Below are 19,148 nucleotides of genomic sequence, written 5' to 3' on the forward strand. Positions count from 1 at the left end.
TGGTCCAAGGGAGGAGGAAATGGGGACCAGGCTGGGAGGGGACAGCAGCATGCCCAGCAGAGGGGCCTGGGGACCTGCACTCCGAGAACACATTCCCGGCCTCTGCCTCCTGCCTCTCCCTTCTCCACATTCCTCACATCCCATTCTATGGGGTACTCCCTCATGGCCACACCCCAGGCCTGAACTGGAACACGGTGCTCCCCCAGGCTGTCTGATGGGTCCGTCTTGCGGCTCTGGGGGCAGGGGGGTCCCCTCACCTTCTCAAAGGTGTACTCGCCAGACCGGACCCCGTGCATCACTTGGCAGTAAATGAGCTGAGTACTGACGGAGTCCTCCTGGGAGTCATGCCAGGGTGTGAAGAACTCCTTCCGGAAGTAGATGCGCCAGGGCGCCTGGCGCTCGTTCTCGCCCCTCTCCCGGGCCAGCTGCTCACACTGGGCGACCGCATCCATCACGTGGTCGCGCCCGCTGCCCAGGGACCAGAACTGAGGCCAGAATCAGGGGCAGCGGGGGTTAGTGACTGCTGTGTGCCAGGCCCTGCAGGGAAACCCACCCTCGGGATGCACAGTGGAAGGGGGTGCTCAGCCAGTCCTCCGGGAACCCGAGGGCTTTCCCCACATGGGGGCATGGCCTGCCTGTCACGCTGAAACACGCCTCCCTACAGGCCCCCTCCCAAAGGAGGCAGGGATTGATGGCCAAGGCTGGCATGCTGGGGTTGTAATTCTTGGATTGGTTGGCCAGCATGGGCCTGGCTGAGCCGGCGGCTGTGGGCGTGGGGGTAAGAGCGTCTGGCTGGGAGATGATGTGAGGTTCAGGTAGGGCTCTGCTGGTGTGACCCTCCGATCTGGGGCACAGGCGTCTACAGCTCCCTGGCACAAGTGGAGATGATGTGAGGTTCAGGTGGGGCTCTGCTGGTGTGACCCTCCGATCTGGGGCACAGGCGTCTACGGCTCCCTGGCACAAGGGGGCTTCCAGCAAGATGTGTGAGTGCCTGGTCTACATGTGGGCTGCTCAGGTGTGGCAGGGGACCTACAAGATGTGTGTGACACTAGGGCTAAGGTATAGTCACTGGGCTGGGTATGTGGGTGTTCAGGCAGGACAGATTACCTGTGTGTGTGTGTGTGTGGTGTCTGACACGGGCACAGTGGCCAGGTTGACATGGTAGGAGGGCTTGAGTTGGCCTGGGTGTATGAGGGAAGTAGAAGATGGATGGGGCACCCAGTGGTACCTTGTCATACACGGCCACCTGGAGAGAAAAGCCCAGGTGGTCGCTGAGACCCTGCTTGTGGGCGATGTGCTGGCAGACTTCCCGAGATGTCGAGGCAGAGTCGACCATGACCGTCAGGCTCTCTCCAGTCTCCAAGGCGACGTGGATCGGGATGTGCTTCTTGGACTTGACTGCCTGGGGACAGAGGAAGACTCAGGTCCTCTGTCCTGGAAGCCAACCCACCATCTCTCCTCTCCCCAACTGGTTCCTATCCCCATGGTTCCCTGAGCACCAGGCCTGCTGAAGCCCCACCCGGCTCAGCACAGAGTTAACAGCAGTCCGTCCAACAGCTGCTGGCTGCTGAGCTGAGGAGCCAGCAGCGGGGGAGGGCAATACCGTCCGCAGTGTGCTCAGTATTTGTGTCCTTCTCTGAGTCTGCCTCGGTGGTCTGTGGAGTGCAGCCTGCAGGCGGAAGGCCCCATTTTAACATGAGAACCCCGAGCTTTGGTGAGGCTAAGTGTCTCAGGATCACAGAAGGTCAGAGAGCTCTTGGAAATCTCCAAGTCCTGGACTCAGAGACATGCTAGGTCCCTCGAAGCTACTGTTCCTCTCTGCGCATAGCAGGGTGTGAGCACACCCACACACTGGCTGCAGGTTCACATGCAACTCCAGGGCCCAGGTGCAGAGCAGGTAGAAAAGGGGGAACAAAGGGGGCCTGGACTTGGGTGGCAGGGTGAGAACGGGAAGGGGTGCAGCAGAAGGTGACCCCCCGTAGAGGGCACCACGGGACACAGGGAGTGAGTGCCTTCCAGGAGCCGCGGACCCCCTCAACCCTGCCTGTGTCTGAATGACCCTGCCCGAGAACACTGCAAGAACACACAGATGAGGCAAACAGCAATGCCATGAAGGATGTCCAACTCAGAATGGTCACTGCCTTCTTAATAAAATGCAAATGTCCTTGGGAGGGTTAACACTTTACCCAATTAGCAGTCGTTCACACCATAAGGCTAAGATTTGTCTTTCCCTTTAGCTAGTAGGCTCCGATAGATGTGGGGAGGGCACTTTTGAAGCCTGGGCCATGCTTAGGGAGGCTGAGCCCCAGCGTGACCCATAGGGACCACAGGCACAGAAGGCACCAAGAGAGATGGAGGGGCCCAGAGGACACACTTCCTGCTGGCAGGTGCTAGAGGAGCCATGGGGGCTGGCAGCATCCCACACTGGTGGTCTCCCCCGCCCCGCTGGCCCCTACCTGTAGCTCCAGCCAGGTGGGGGGTTCTGTGCGCACCCCGTTGGCATAGGTGCGTTTCAGGCGCTCTGCGCAGAAGGGCCCATAGCCAGCTGGCCCTTGACCAATGAAGTTCAGCAGATACTGGTGGGTGAGGGAGGGAAAGGGAGGAAGACACTTAGAATGGAGGCCACCTTCCACTTCCACCCAGACAGATTCTAAAAATCATAAACCTCATGATAATAGTGAGGTGATGACTGTGTTAACTGGCCTTACTGTGGTAATAACTTTGCAATATAAACCTATATAAAACCACTACACTGTACGCCTTAAATTTAAATCTGGAAAAAATAAAGATAAAATACTCAGTGCTGGCAAAAGTCCGTTGAGATGGGCACTCTCACACATCATGAGAAGGAATATAAATCGACACAGCATTTCTGAGGACCGATTTGTCACTCTGTTTTAAATAATGCATGGTTGGAAAATGTGCATACTTTTTGACCCAGTAATTCAGACCTGTCTCTATATATGGTGTGTATGGTGGCGAGCAACAGGGAGATGGGCCCTAAATGTCCATCAGCAAGTTAAACGCTCCCTGGGATAATTATACACAGATGGCATTTGGGAAAAGTTTACACCACGAGAAGACACGGAGGTAAGTGAAAAATGCAGGAGAGTCAATGTTTAAAACATGTTTGACAAAATCTGCTGAAAATCTTTTTGTCTCACAGATTTTGTGAGGAGATGCTGCCTGGAAGAGTTTGCTGGTGGCAGGAGTGGACTCCGTGCCCAGGGCAGACGGCCTGTGACCACGCCTCCTGCTGTCCCTGAAGGGACACGAGAGGAAGTGAGACGGTTTCTTGTCTGATCACAAGTATGACCCTGTAACACCACAAAAGGCCAGGAACAGCAGAAGGTCCCTCTGGGTGTGGCGATGACTTTTGTCCTCTTTTTAGACTGGCTGCATTTCCTACATATTATTCTTACAGTCAGAACCAAAGCTCTATTAAAGCAGTGAGGCCTGGGGTTTCTAGCACTCGGGAGCACCTGTCAACACCCCACCTCCTGTTTTAGTTCTGAGGACTAGAGGGAGACGTGACAGCCAGTCTCCAGTCGGTGCCCACTCCTGGGACACCTTCATCTTTTCATCGCACATTTCACTGACCACCTCACTGTCTCCTCAGAATAGCCATCTTGGTGCCCGAGCCCAGACCTGAATAGGGGCCGGAAGGAGCCAGATCCAGAGTCTTCTTTTAAAGACAGGGAAACTGAGGCCCAGAAGGCATACTGCCCACCCTGGCCTGCAGGAGCAGGGGTGGGATTTCTGGACCTGCTCCAGAGCCCAGAGCCAAGCCATGCTTGCTGTAACCCACCCCCCCGTCAGCCCCTGCCCTGGGTCCTCCCCACCTTCATGAACCTCTCGGAGGGTGGAAAGCAGCCCAGGCAAAGGCTGAGCAGGATCCAGCCCCGGGCCAAGCTGCTGGTTTTGAAGTTCTCCGACAGCTGCTTGCAGATCTGGCAGTAAATCTCGTCCCTGAAAGACACACACCGCTGGGAGGCCAGCCTGGGGACTGGCTCCCTGTGAGGAGACACAGGTGCCTGGGCACACAGCTCCTTCTGTGCCCCTGGGTGGGGTCATGTACACATGGCCACCTCCAGTCTCCTGACCTCCAGCTGCCTTTGCTGGGCTCCCCTGCCACATCCCTGGCCCACCGTGGACCCTGTCATCTCCCAGGACTGTGCCACCTCCAATGTTTTTCCAGGGCTCTATGCACCCACTCTCATTGGACCTCATTTTCTACCTCCTCCCTCACCCACTCTGCTCACAACACCCGGACCCTCCAGCTGGGGGGCGCGGCTGCAGGGATTGCCCAGGGTTCTCCAGGCAAGCCCTGCCCCCAGCGGCCCCACCCAACCTAATCTGCTCCTTTCCCCAACTTCACCATCATCTCCAACCTTCTCTCTCACCTTGAGGCCCAGTCCTTCCCCCACCAACACAGCCATCCCCCCAACTACAGAAAGGAGTGGAGATCCCATGGAGAATCCCTCGACTCCTCCCCTCCTGACCAGTTCCCATTCGCACAGCCTCATGAGCCTCTCTTCTCTGCCTTCTCTGGTGGAGGGGGCTCTCCTGGGTCCCTTCCTGCTGACCCAACCCTCTATCATCTTATACAAGGGTTCCCTTAGCCTCTCCAACCTCAAAGTATCCAGAGGTCAGCATCTTTCTCCTAATTACTCAGCGGTGTGATGATGGTAAATGTTTAACAACCAACTCTCCTAGGGAAAAAGCTCTGTTTGTTGCATTTGCCAATTTTCTATGGTGTAAATATTCCCACCAATGACAATTTCAAACTACAAAAATGATGTCACTGAACACAGAGTTGGGAAGAGATGTTTACCATCAGCTCTCATAGGCCAGTATAGTCAGCTCTAGCCACCTCCTCTTTCTGCAGTCTCTACAGATACCACCATCAACCATTTCACTCAAATTGGAAGTCTGGAAGCCCTCGTGACTCCTCCCATCAGCCAGCCACCCACCATCTGTCCCCTGGATATTTTCTCTGTCCCCCTCCTCTGCTCCTGCACCCTGGGCCATCCCTCACCAGCTCTCTTGGAACCTCTGCAGCAGTGCTCTCCTGTCCTCCCACCCCCAGGCTCTATCCCTCCATGTCATTGCCAGGGAGACCTTTCTGGAATTCAAATATAATCATGGTCTTCTCTTTCTTAAAACTTTTCCTTACTACTCCTAGAATTGAATTCAAACTTCATGCCCCAGCAGTGACAAATCACTTGGAATTCCAGACCCTCAGGCTGTTTCAGGATTCTGTGACCCTGTTCATCTTCTCCCTCTGTCTGGTGAACATGCTTCCTCCTTCCCGCCCCACCTGGTCTAGGAGGGATTATGACTAGTCCTTGGTGCTCTCACTGGACCCCCATCTTAGCACAAGCAGTTATTGTCGGTCTCTGGCTTCTCCCACGCTCGCCACTAAAGAGTGAGCTCCCAGAGGACACAGGCATGTTGTCCTCATCCCTGCATCCCCAACCCTCAGGCCTGGCCCTAGCAGGTACTTAATAAATGCTTATCACCATTTGCAACAACATGAATGGAACTAGAGAGTACTATGCTAAGCAAAATAAGTTAGTCAAAGACAAATACCATATGATTTTACTCATGTGGAATTTAAGAAACAAAACAGATGAACATAGGGGGAAGAAAAGGAGAGGCAAACCAGAAAACAGACTCTTAACTATAGAGAACAAATGGAATGTTGTTAGAGGGAGGTGGGTAGGTGATGGGCTAGATGGGTGATAGGTATTAAAGAGGGTAGTTTTTGTTGTGACGAGCACTGGGTGTTGTATATAAGTGATGAATTGCTAAACTCTACACCTGAAATTAATATTACACTGTACATTAACTAAGTGGAATTTAAATAAAAACTTGGAAAAAACCCTTTTATTGAATGTGTGGCTGGATGTGGAGTGGGCATTTGCTTTGTCTTGGAATCTAAGACCCCAGAGCCAAGGACAAACAGATGATAATACTCAACACTCTAAAGAGATACATTCTTGTAGAATTTACCAAAGATGGCAGAACCAGTCTAGCTACTGCCATCTCCTGCATAAGAGAAGATGAAAAATCTGAAAGGCAATTCCTGGAAGGGACTTCATAGGAGTAGAGAGATCTTTGGCCCATCTCTACTCCCTCCAAGTGATGGGGAGCTGGGGGGACCCCAGGAAAACTGTTAATAGAGATGGGGCTGTCTGCCAGGGAGGAGATCCATCTCACTCCCTATCTGAGGCATGCTAAACCCCAGAAGCCCATTGGTCTACCCCAGGGTACTGGAATGGGGCACGACAGAGTTCTTAGAAGTACTTAACTTATGTATGCCCCAGAGACACAAGTTAGGGGCCTCCACAAACAAGAGACTAGCATCTGCTTCCTCCTGGAGAATTCTAAACTACCCCTGATGGGAGAGAGAACAGACAGGAGCTGGGAGTTATGCTTGGTGTGGCAAGCATGGACAGCATGACTAAGAGGATGCCATAGAAGAAGTTGGGACTCAGGCATCGTGATGGGCTCCCACACAAGCAGGCAGCCCATCATTCCAGAAGATCCCAGCACTAAGAGGCTGTGGTATGTTAGGGGCTAGATTTGAGAGCAGGTCTCAATGGATCACTGAGAGTGTCAGGCCCAGCTAGAGGACAGCACTGTGTAAGTGCCTCTAGAGGTATCTGAAGAACCCATAATACATCTCATTTGGACACAGTTTATACATGCCTGCCATCTTGGAGGGTATGGTTGTCAGTGAGGATTAACCATGAGAGAACTAAAAATAGAACGAAGTTAGAAGAGTTGCCAGGTTGGTGTCACACAGGCAGCTAAAACTGGGGTAGAAACTTTACAGCCTTATTGTCTTGAACACCCAGAGGACAGAGAGTTTGGGGTACCCAAACCCAACAGTTGAAAGTGAGAAGGGAAATCCTGGAATGAAGAGAACCAGAGAAGAAGAGTTCTCAATTTTGCATATAAAATCTTCCTAAATCTCTGGCTGGCCCCTGATCTACACATGTGTGGGGCAGACTCCAGGAATCCCAGCAAAAGCTAAAATAACTGACCATGGATTCCATCTGCTGCTCACTACAGGCAAAGTTTGAATCCAGCCGAGTTAATTGCCTGCCAAAGCAAAAGTTAACACTCTCTGGAAGAATATAACAGATGCCAGAGTCTCTAAACACATCATCCCCAGTGTCTAGGATACAACCCCAAAGTAATATAATTATGAGGGAATAACAGTCCAGTATTAGATGTGCAAGGAAACAGAAAAACATGACCATTCTCAAGAGGAAAGGCAGTCTATGGGAACTTACCCCAAGATGACCCAGATATTGGATTTAGCAGAAGAGGTTTTAAAACTACTGTCACTGCTCAAGGACACAAAGGACATTATGCTCATAGTGAATAAAAGAATGAATAGGAAATCTTGGCAGAGAAAAACTATAAAAAGAACCACGTACAAACTCTAGAACTAAAAAATATAACATCTGAAATAAAAAAAATTTTTTACCTGGGTATAACAGCAGACTAGGGTAAATAAGAGAAGTATCAGTTAATCTAAAGATAGATCAATAGAAATTATCCAATCTAAAGAACAGAGAGGAAAGCAAAGAAAGAGGAACAGACCCTTAAGGACCTAAAGGATGATATCAAAGAGTCTTACATATGTTTAATTAGAATTCAAAAGAAAAGAGAGAGAGAGAGAATAACATAGAAAAAAGTATCTGAAAAACTAGCGGCCAAAATTTCCCAAATTTGGTAAAAAAAATAACCCAAAATATACAAACCCTTAAAATATAGTAGTCTGTCTCTGAAAGCAGTATACACATTTCTTAAAATTTATATGAAAAGACAATTCCTGTAGAGCAATATATATATTATATATATATAATATATATGTGGGGAATTTACTCATTTACAAGCCCCTGCATAAAAGTCTATTATAAAATGAATCACTACCCCATAATAAATCTTTTCTCCTAAAACTTACTTTTACCCATGGGTTTTAACACAGAGCAAGTGGAGAACTCTTCATGGTTATAATATCTATTGCACTCAGACCTAGGCTGCAGGCCCCAGGACAGGGAGCAGGGAGAGGACAGGGTGTCTTAGTGGGGCAGGCAGAAGAGAAGGCCGTGGCCATGGACTCAGAGCCAGTGAGGGGGTCTGATGTTCTAGCTGGGGGTGAGGTGGGAATGGGGACTGACCTGAGGTTACGCCGCAGGATAGCATAGCCCACAATGAATTGCACCTTCTCCAGGTTGGACATGGGTCGGTCTGAGATGGGGCCATCAGGCTCAAATGATTCCTCTCCAATATTTAGCTGGCTGGTTACCTTGAAACCCAAAGGAGGTAGTCAGGACAGCTGTAATTCTCCCCATTTGCAAAGGAGGAAACCAGGCACAAGGAGGGAAGCAAAAGCTTGGGACCCTGTGGCAGGCCAACAGCAGGGCTGGAAGCTGACTAAGGCTTCCTTACCCTGGGCTCACCTGGCCTGTGATCCTGGGGGACCGCTTTAGCTTCATGGAGGAGACGTCCTTGCTCCCTCTGTCCCTGCGGCTGGGCCCCTGTGGAAGGAGACAGTTCCTGAGGGAAGGTGTGCCAGGCCAGCATGTTGCTGATGCCGCTCACCCCACAGCCACCTAGACAGAGCTAGTGTCCACCTCTCCCACCGTTTCCTGGCCCAATTTGCACAGCTGCGTGCAGCCCTGCATCTTGGCTGAGCTGTGCAACACTTGTAGATACACACCCTGCTCTTCACTTCCGGGTCAGGAAACAGACGCAAGGGGAGTTGAGAGACTACACAAACGTACTCACCTAACTGGCCCCCAGGGAGGGCTCAGGACCATCCTGATTCCAAAGCCTGTACCTTTGCCAGTAAAGCCCTCCAAGGTAGGGCCGGGTGTGACAGCCCTGGGCCATGGTCATTCTCAGTGAAAATTTCATGGATAATTTGGAATACTCTCTGTCCCCTGTAAGGTGGGAGCCTGGAGCTCTGCCAGAGGATTAGAAGAATCTAAGCTTCGAGGCCTGGGCTGGGGGGGGGGTTGTCCCCCACTACTAGGATCTGTTGGTCTCCTGAGGCAGGAGTCCCACCTTGTCCTGAGGGCATCATGAGAAATTGCTGCCAAAATTAGAGCTCAGTGTGGGACTGGGCTTGGGTTGGGATCAGGGGGGTTGGGTTGGAGTAGAACACTAGTTTGCCACACAGGGATGCGATGCAAAACACACAAGCTGGCAGGCAAGGGTGGACAAGTCTGGCTCGGCTCACTGCTCCTGTGGGAGGCACACAGCAGGTGCTTAATAAATGTGCGTAGGAAGAAAAACTTGAGATGTGACTTCTGAGAGGCCAGTCCTGCTTCTCCCTGTGCTCACACTCCAGAGGTAGAGTGGCTGGACCACCCCCCAGGGTCCTGAGTGACCCCCGTGATTCACACGCCCTAGCATTCCTACCCACACAGCATGTAGTGATTCACACGCCCTAGCATCCCTACCCACACAGCATGTGACTTAGGAGACTAGGAATTGCAGCTTCCTCTCTTAGTTCACTTAGTCTGGGGAGGTCCTATGGTGAGAACACTGGGGCAGCCCCATGGAGAGGCCTGTGTGACAAGGACCTGAGGCCTCCTGGCAGCAGCTGTGTTAGGGAGCCATCTTGGAAGTGAATACTGGACCTCTGGTCCAGCCTGGAGATGACAGCAGCCCTGTCCGTGGCCTGACTGCAATCTTATGACAGACTCTGAGCCAAGACAAACCAGCTAAGCCACTCTTGACCCTCAGAAACTGTGTGAAATAATTCATGTGTACTGCTTCCAGCTGTTAAATTGGGGGGGGATTTGTTACCCAGCAATAGATAACTAATACGCAAAGTCAATGTTTCTAGAGATCCGGGGTCCGGGCTTAACTTGGGCAACTTCCCACGTAACTCCTGGACCAGGTCTGGCCATGTGATCTCAAGCTGTAGACTCCCTTGGATTTCTATGCACTTAGTCTGAACACAGGACCCTGCAGGTGTCTGAGCAGAGTCCCAGACCCTGGATGTATGGGGTGCTGTGAAATTGTGATTTATAGTAAGAAATATATATTTTGTCTTCATCCCCATTCCTGCCACAGAGCTCCTGAAACCCTTGGAATTTCCTGCAACAAATGTGTCTTTTGTTATGTTAACGAAGCAACTTTGAGAAACACCTAATGATGGGGGCTGATTGACGGTGGAACCAACCCTGTGATGGGGGGCAGGGGGATTAGAGCTTCCAGTCCCCTCCCTCCCACCTCCACCTCTGGAGAGTGGAAAGGGACTGGAGATTGAGTTTGATCACCAAGGGCCAATGATTTATTCTTCATGCCTATGTAATGAAGCCTCCCTAAAAACCCGAAAGGATGGAGTTCAGAGAGCTTTGGGTTGGTGAACGTGTGGAGATTTTGGGAGAGTGACGCACTGGGAGAGGGCATGCAAGCTCCACCCTCTGCCCAAACCTTGCCCTATGCATCTCTGGCTGATCCTGGGTTATATCCTTTTATAATAAACCGGTAATCTAGTAATTAAAGTATTTCCCTGAATTCTGTGAGTCGCTCTAGTAAATTAATCAAACCCAAGGAGGGGGTCACGGGAATCCCTGATTTGTAGCCTGTGGGTCAGAAGGTGACAAGCCAGACTTGCGATTGGTATCTGAGGCGGGGGGTGGGGGGGTGGGGGGAAGGTCCTGTAGGCCTGAACCCTTACTACAGGATTGGACACTGCCTCCAGGTCAATAGTGTCACAGTTGAGTGGGATTGTGGCACACCCAGCTGGTGTTGGGGAATTGCTTGGTGTGGCGAAAACCCCCCCACATTGGAACTGGTGTCAGAATTATAGGCCGTCCTGGGGCTCCTGCTGCTGGTGGGTCCCAGTGCTGTCACTGCTGTGTAATTCCTTTGAACTATTCTTGGTGAGTTCCATTAAGATTACATCATGAAATTGAAGCCTTGGGAAGGACTTCTGACCAAAAGTGGATATGGGCAGGATAGACCACAGGTCAAAAACTTGGTCTCTGAATTCACTGGAATGGATTCAAAGTCCAGTTCTGTCACGTACTCGCTGTGATCTGGGGGCAAGTCACTTCACTTCTCGGTTCTTTCACTGTAATAAACTTCCTAATCCCTACCTCATAGGGTTGGCTTCCCTGGGGATTAACTGAAGAGCAACAATTGGTACACAGCATGCTGTCCATCAGTAACAACACCAGTTGTTATCAATGTTCTGTGCATTTGAATTCTGTTCAAGTCAAACCTAAGATCCAGAGCCTGGAAGACCCTTTTCAATACTGACCGTATCACTCAAAAACTCCTGGGCATAATGCCCGACTCATGAGTTCCTGAGCGCAAGTCAAAGTTTCAGTGGCTGACACTCCACGTCTTGCCCACTTCCGGTCCAGCTTCCATGGGGTCTGCCCTGCCCCCCTTACACCACACACCTGTGTAGATGCACCGTGCTGTGGAGGCTGGGTGCTGTTCTCTCTGCCCAGGGTGTCGTGGATCTGCTGCGTCACTGAGCCACCGTGCAGGCCGTTCCCGGCAAAAAGCACTGGTTCTGGAAGGTCACCCATGAACCTCAGGATGATGCTCCACACGGCCAGGGCGGCCTGGGGAAGTGGGGACAGACGGCTCAGCTGGGACGCAGCTGGCAGCCCGGGGCCCGCAGTGATCCCTCCCCTTCCTCGTTCCCTCTGAACCAGGCGGAGGCCTGAACCACTAGAAACCAGAGAACCACTGGGTACCGAGCAGTCAGCATCATTCTCATGGTAGAGCAGCGGGGATCGGAGGGGCCGCCGGATGTGTGTGTGGCTGGCCGATTTCTGGAAGTAGGTTGCCGCAAACTTGGGGAAGGTGTATTCGTCCAGGCTGTCCGTATCATCTTCAGACTCTTCCACCATGGGGACCGTGTCCAGGTCAACCTCGGGCAGCTTCTGGGTCCTTGCTTCCAGATCCTGCGTGCCAGTGAGAGGGAGGGTCAGGGGTCAGCTGTCCCTTCAGGTGCTAGCTGGCAGGGTATACCTCTCTGGGGGCCAAGGAGCCCCAAACAGGTCTGTCTGATTATCTGCCGCATGCAGCATGAACCACTCCCCCTTGTGTCTGGGACCTCTTCCACCAGCCCACCTGGTCAGGCTGCTCCTCCTGCAGAAGTGTACTCAGCTGCCTGACTGTACAGCCTGGGGTGCGTGTGCATGTGTGTGTGCGCATGTGTATGTGTGTGTGCGTGTGTGTATACATGCTTAGGGGGAAGGCATGAACACCTGTGGGTGGGGGTGCCTAGGTCACCGGGTCTCAGGGCCCGGTGTGCTGAGTGTGCTGAGAGCCCTGGGGCCCTGCTCCCCTCCTGACCTCCCTGCTCCCCCTGCAGACATCGCTGCCAGTGCTCTGCTCAGTTTTCAGTGTTCACCAGCCCCCACATCACATTCTGCGGAGCAGCAGCTGCAGCCCGCTCTGGGGGGGGGGGTCAAATACAGGGTGGGAAATGCTGCCTGGTTGAAAGCCCCAAAGCATTGGTTTAAATTTCTAGGAAGTCTCCTAGGTAAGAAACCTGCTTAACTTGAAGAGGTCTGGCCACAGAAACTCATGCAGAACACACTTCATCATTTCTTCTTCTGCCAGGTCCCCCAGCCGAGTCTTGGCTTCTCAGTGATCCTGGAGGCTGACTGCAGTCAGGGACTGAGCAGTGTCCTACCATCCCCTGCCAGGCTGGACCCCTGAGTGACAGGACCCACTTTACCTCAAAGCGCTGTGGGGCCTGGCCCTCCTGCCCTCCGATCATGGACGGGAGGAAACCGAACACTTGCTCCACCATCTCCGTGTCCGTGATGGTGTCATAGATTGACTTCCGCTTCCTGGTGGGGAGAGCAGTTTGGCTCTTCTGCTCTTCAGTTGGGATGACCAGAGGCCCCTGCGCATACACCCCATGGAGCAAGGTTACCACAGGCCCAGTGGAGGCAAGTACCTCACAGAACCTAACTGAACCTCTTCCTGATGTCATTTGTTCAAATCAGTAAGTTTTCCTCTAAAATCCTACAATTTAATAGCTAGTGTGACTAGAGATCAACCACCCTGGGCTTTTTGTTTCCCATGGAGAATCAGGGGTCCAGAGAAGGAAGGCTGCGGGACATGGCCCCTGAGGTCCTCCTGCCTCAAACCCCAGGGGCCGCCAGAACCTAGCTGCCTCCCTGGTCCCTCCACTCAAAGTGCACCAAGGCTCCACTAGGACAAGTGCCTGGGCTGGTACTAACTAGTGCACAGGTGAGGCTGATCTGTGGTCTGTCTGGGGCTACATGGGAGCAGAAGCCTGCAGTGGACATGTCCGAGGGCCTGCTGTCTTACTTGTCCTGGCCACTGCACTAGTAATGTGCTCAGCAGACCCAATTTTCATCTACAGAGCAGGTGTAGACTTCATCCTAGCCTTTTCCTTATCACAGTTTCCGAATGAGCAAGTTCTGAGGAGAGAGGTTGACTCTTGGGTGCCCGCTGGAGGAAAGGGGATCACAAGGGTGAAATTTCAAAATGCAGGCATGTGCACCTTGCACCACTCCCCTGCTCCCTGCCCGTCAGCCTCTCCTGCCCAGACACTCAAAGGCTCCTCTTGGAATTTCTCTACCCCAGAAGTATCATGCCATGGCCCAGTCACCAGGGGCCTTTGCCCTCCTCCACGGAACTATGGTCTCCCATGGCTCATCTGGCCTGGTTTTCTATGTCATTCAGGGACTACATCAGGACTACGTCATTCAGGACTAGTCCTGCTGAGAAACTGTCCCCAAGGCTAAGAGGAGGGGATCAAGGGGCTCAATTTCCGGGTTCCAGGTATAAGACCATCCTGCTGACATGATGCCTCTTCTATGCCACATCCTGCATGCTCCTGGGGGTGACCTACATGTCCCAGATGGTGTGAGGACCTGCTGCAGTAATGACTTTGGACACGGAGGGGATAGGAGTGTCTGGTGAGAGCTCTATGCTGCTGCTCGTCCCTCCTGACTGCCTTCCCACTATGGGCCCGTCAGCCCTCACCGGCCTAAGAGGGCACTGACCACCTACATTGGCTTTCTGCTGCCGGAAGTTCCGCCGGGCAGCCATGCCTCTGGCATGCGCCTGTATGACCACCACTGCCCTCTTCTTGGCCTGCACTTGCTGGCGCACAAGGTAGCCCCTGCACAGCGCCTGCAGCTGGACCATCCTCTGCCGCATGATCTGGTACTGCTTTGCCAGCAGCTGGCTCCGGGCAATGGCCTGCAGGCGCTCAAAACCCAGGATGATCTGTGGAGGGAAGAGGGACAGACACTCAAAAGGAGGCCTGGGACCAGCAGGGCAAAGGGCATGGAGAAGGCCTTCCCAAAGTGACAGACAGAAAGAGAGGCAAGTCATACACCCCAGGAGACCTCGCAAATTAGCTTTACAGTTATCTGCTTTTTAGCAAAGGGGTAGTGCTAAAATTTTATGCACCTACAAGCATGAGCATATTAAATGAGTTATTACTTGCAAAGCACTTAGAACAGTCCTTGGCATGCAAGTAAGTGCTAAATAAGTATTGTTAAGTGGCATAGACAATAAAGTGCTCTCCTGGTGGCCACTGATGAGAGAATTGGTTTGGATGTCACATGGGTGATGAGATTCCAGGGGCCTTGCTTATCGCACCCAAAGGTAAGTCCAGCCAGATTGTCAGAAGCTAGCTTACCTGTGTGGAAGCCTATTGTTGGCTTCATTAAGCTAATCTCTGGGATCTTTAAAATAAAGAGGAAATAATAAATTGATAAACAACCACTTCTATGCTGCAAACATGCTTTGGTGCACAGCAGTCCCTGAGCCCCTTGATGAGTCTTGTTGGCTTCTCAAAGACCAACCCAATGGGTGCCGGGTGTGTGGGGTCGTGCTTCATCCTACAAGCTTGGAAGTTAAACAGACCTGCATCAAACCCCAGCTCTACTGCTTACTAGTTGTGTGCTCCTGGGAAAATTATTTAATCTCTCTATGCCTCTGTTTCTTGACACATGGGTTGGTTTAACAATTAATAAAACAATGCATGCAAAGCAGTGGTTCTAAGTAGACTTCCCAGCTGCTATTACGTCCTTGTGAGCACAGTACATGGACAGGCCTGGGGTCAGATTTCAAAATTCAAGGATGTGCATCTTTTTGCGGCTCCCCTGTTCCCTGCACTTCAGTCTCTCCTGTCCAGACCCTCAAAGGCTCCTCTTGGTATTTCTCTGCCCCCAAAGTATCATTCCACAGCCTAGTAACTAGGGGTCTTCACTTTCCTCCACAGAACTGCAGCCTCTCATAGCTCATCTGGTCTGGTTTCCTGAGTCTGGTTTCCTAGCCCTGGTTTGCTGATGTGACCACTGCATGTCCCAACCACAATCACATCCTTGACAAAGGCAAGCGGTCAAGTGAAGCCCAACAGGGTGTGGTTAAGGTTGCTCTGGTTCGTTGGTTGAGCTGACACTCATTAGCAGTGCCTGTGGTTAAGGAGAAAATCAGAAGAGCTTGAAACAGAGAATAACTCATCAACCTACTCTGTTGCCTGCAAATTGAGAAAAGAAAATCATTATGTGATTTCAGTGCAGGCCACCTCATTCTAACTCTGGAGATGCCCAAAATTCTGTAAGAGAACACACTGAAGCCCTCAAACCATGTGACCTGAGATAATGCTAAACAGAGAGTGTGTGGAGTGCTGAAGGCTGGGCATTTCAAGTCTGTTGTAATGCGTTAGTGATCTGATCTTCCCTGCCTGAGCTCTCATATTCACATGAACAAACTTTCAGCTGGAGCAGCCTCGCTAGTGAGTTCTCTCACCTGCTTGAAGTTCCGCCTGTTGTAGTAGCCTCTCCACCCAGCCTGGAGGGTCACAGCTGCCCGCCTCTGCCTCAGGAACTCCTTCCTAGAAGGGGAAATAAAAGTCCGAATGTGTGTGTAACAACCTCAGACATTTCAAAGCCTTTAGGGGAAAAAAGATTTGAAGGGAAGAGGGATAATGAAATGTTGGGGAAAAATGAATACATACATTATTTCTTTCCCACAAGACTTTATAAGCCAAAGACACACATGTTAAGAACTTAAATCTATTGCCAACTACTCAAATTTGTGAATTAGGACAATCCAGTTTTTAGAGGAATCAGGAAATTTTCCCTCACTCCTTCCAAAGATCTATGAAAAGATAAAACTCATTTCCAACTTTTTACTCCTTGCCAGACTTTTCCTGGTCCTCTGACCAGTAGCCCAGGTGTCTGCTTGGAACCACGTCAGAAATCCTAGGACCAGGGCTCCTCCCTGGAGGCAGGTCAAGGCAGGAGGGCAGCCCCCCAGGCCCTGGTAGCCTGGCAGCTCCATCAAACTACTCCCCTCTGTAGGGTGGAAAGTGGGCTGAATATGGAGAGGGTAACCTGAAACATGACCCCTGGGGAAGTGAGCTTGGTGCATATGGATGTATCCTTTACCTCACACTTATCTGAGTTTCCTTATCACTTCTAATAATTTTTCAGGATATTTTTTCAGGCTTAGGACAGTGAATCTCAACCATATTAAAAATCATCTGGATAACTTCAATATTTATTGATGCCTGGGTCCTACCCAGTCTGAATAAGTCGGAATCTTTGCTGATGGGTCTAGAGATATATGCTACTATATCTATCTATCATCTATCTATCTATCTATCTATCTATCTATCTATCTATCTATCATCTATCTATCATCATCTATCTATCTATCTATCTATCTATCTATCATCTATCTAATATTTTTTGGTATACACATACACGCACACACACAGTATAAATATCTCCCCAGATGATTTCAATATGAGGCTGAAGTAAATAATTATCCAAAATAAAGATAATCTGTCTCCTTTCTAATACTTATACCAGTGGTTCTCAAATGGGGGTGATTTTGCCAACCCCAACGCCCCAGGCATATTTGGCAATGTCTAGAGATATTTTGGGTTGCTATGACTGGAGGATGGGGGAGGAGGGTGCTACTGGCATCTCATGAATAGAGGTCAGGAATGCTACTAAACATCCCATAATGCCCAGGACAGCCCTCACAACAAAGATTTATCTAATCTAAAATACCAACAGACTTGAAGTTGAGAAATCCTAATTTTTTGTCTTTTCTTTAATGTTCTTGTCTAATTGTATTGTCCAGAAGAACAGGAACACTATCGATTAATGATGATCACGTCTGGGAAGATGGAGTAGACATACATTTTCCTATTTCTCCTGCTGACTACAACTAAAAACCCTGTACATTTTTAAAATTTTTTTTTGACAGAGGGAGAGACAGAGAGAGGGGGAATAAAAGCAGGGGGAGTGGGAGAGGAAGAGGCAGGCTCCCAGCGGAGCAGAGAGCCTGATGCGGGGCTCAATCCCAGGACCCTGGGATCATGACCTGAGCCGAAGGCAGATGCTTAACGACTGAGCCACCCAGGCGCCCCATAAAAACCTTGGACATTTATATAAAACAAACATAAGAAGACTCTGAAATGTGGAGAGAAGAAGGCAGGCCAGTTACGGATCTCAGATCCAAGGAGTGACACAGTGGTAACTTCTCTGGGTTTTCTTTTTACCTCATATTCCCCAGACTAGGAGCTGAAGAAGTCAGCAATCCAGAAATGACAATGGGGACAGACCAAAAAAGTCCCAAGGAAAACCTTCTCTTTCTACCAAAAGGATCGGGGAAGGGGCAACTCAGCAAGACAGAAAACTTTTAAATAAAAACCACTCTACTCCAGTGAAAAACCACAAAACAACTGTGGTCCCAGCTCCACTTATACCCAAAAATGCCAAGTGAGGAGCCTAGATTTCTGCCCTTGCCAGGTTTGTGTCAGAGAAGGCTGAGTGGGAAGCCATCCTTGATGAGTAGTAATGAGCCCATCCCTCACAGTGTCAGTGGAGACTGGACTTCCACCACCACTTGGCAGTAATGAGGTCGTCCTCCCCTCCATGCTGGAGTGATGTCGGAGGAGACCTAGTGCATAGGCAGGTCTTTCACCATCCCCCAGTGGTAAGAATGCCACTCTCCCCCTATGGTATCAGTAAAGGCCATGTTGGGGTAGTCATAAGGCGCTTATGGCCCTCCCAGCCAGGGTGGTATCAGTGAAGGCCTACTGGGAAGCTGGAACTCCCACTCCTAGCCAGCAGTAAAAACAAACCTCTACCTGCCTTGAGAGTCAGTGGAGGCCATGTGGAGAATTTGGATTCTCCCCCCATCTGACAGTAAATGGATGGCACCCCCCCTTCCCCCTACTAGAGTGGTGTCAGAGGAAGCCAGCTAAAACAGAACATTTAAACAAGACCGAGTTCTTATAATATAATAACCCAAATGTCCACATTTCAATCTAAAATCACTTATCCTACTAAGAACCAGGAAAATATTAACTTGAATGAGAAAAGATAAGCAACATATGCCAACACTGACAGAAATGTTAGCCATTATAAAAATTCTTCAATGAGCAATTAAAAACACACCTGAAACAAATGAGAAAATACAAAGTCTTGGTAAAGAAATAAAAGACATAAAGTAGAACCAAATGGAATTGAAAAATATAATAACTAAAATTAAAAAAAAAAAACCAAACCCTCAGTGGATGGGTTTGGCAAGATGGAGAGAAAAGAGGAAAGAATCAGTGAGCTTGAAGATAGAACAGTAAAAATTACCCAACCTGAAAAACAGAAAGAAAAGAGACCAGGGGCGCCTGGGTGGCACAGCGGTTAAGCGTCTGCCTTCGGCTCAGGGCGTGATCCTGGCGTTGTGGGATCGAGCCCCACATCAGGCTCCTCTGCTGTGAGCCTGCTTCTTCCTCTCCCACTCCCCCTGCTTGTGTTCCCTCTCTCGCTGGCTGTCTCTATCTCTGTCAAAAAAAATAAATAAAATCTTAAAAAAAAAAAAAAAGAAAAGAGACCAAAATAAAGTGAACGGAGCTTCAGGGACCTGTAAGACTGTATCTGATATTTTTTTGGGGGGGTCACTGGAGCCTTAGAAAGAAAAGAAAAAGAGGCAGGGCTGAAAGAACATTATAACAAATAATGGCTGAAAAGCTCATAAATGTAGCAAAAGATATAAACATACAGATTCAAGAAGCTGAGCAAACTTCAGACAGGATAAATTCAACTAAGTCCACATCAAGATACATCATGGTCAAACTTCTG

The 19,148-nt window shown here is 50.3% G+C and overlaps 1 protein-coding gene across 4 annotated transcripts in view; it reads right to left on the minus strand.

The window, feature by feature from the left end:
- The window catches only part of MYO7B (myosin VIIB), a 92,102-nt gene that overhangs the window by 14,977 nt on the left and 57,977 nt on the right, over nucleotides 1-19,148 (minus strand). For all 4 annotated transcript variants that reach the window (XM_034654336.1, XM_034654337.1, XM_034654338.1 and 1 more), the window contains 11 exons: nucleotides 15,802-15,886; nucleotides 14,050-14,268; nucleotides 12,740-12,910; nucleotides 11,748-11,957; nucleotides 11,445-11,612; nucleotides 8,481-8,558; nucleotides 8,199-8,326; nucleotides 3,843-3,969; nucleotides 2,457-2,576; nucleotides 1,229-1,402; nucleotides 258-485 (listed from right to left, as the gene is read on the minus strand). In XM_034654336.1, coding sequence (XP_034510227.1) covers nucleotides 258-485; nucleotides 1,229-1,402; nucleotides 2,457-2,576; nucleotides 3,843-3,969; nucleotides 8,199-8,326; nucleotides 8,481-8,558; nucleotides 11,445-11,612; nucleotides 11,748-11,957; nucleotides 12,740-12,910; nucleotides 14,050-14,268; nucleotides 15,802-15,886 — 1,708 coding nt within the window. The remainder of the gene's footprint in view (nucleotides 1-257; nucleotides 486-1,228; nucleotides 1,403-2,456; nucleotides 2,577-3,842; nucleotides 3,970-8,198; nucleotides 8,327-8,480; nucleotides 8,559-11,444; nucleotides 11,613-11,747; nucleotides 11,958-12,739; nucleotides 12,911-14,049; nucleotides 14,269-15,801; nucleotides 15,887-19,148) is intronic.

The sequence above is a fragment of the Ailuropoda melanoleuca genome, chromosome 2 (assembly GCF_002007445.2).
Source record: "Ailuropoda melanoleuca isolate Jingjing chromosome 2, ASM200744v2, whole genome shotgun sequence".
NCBI classification, from domain to species: domain Eukaryota; kingdom Metazoa; phylum Chordata; class Mammalia; order Carnivora; family Ursidae; genus Ailuropoda; species Ailuropoda melanoleuca.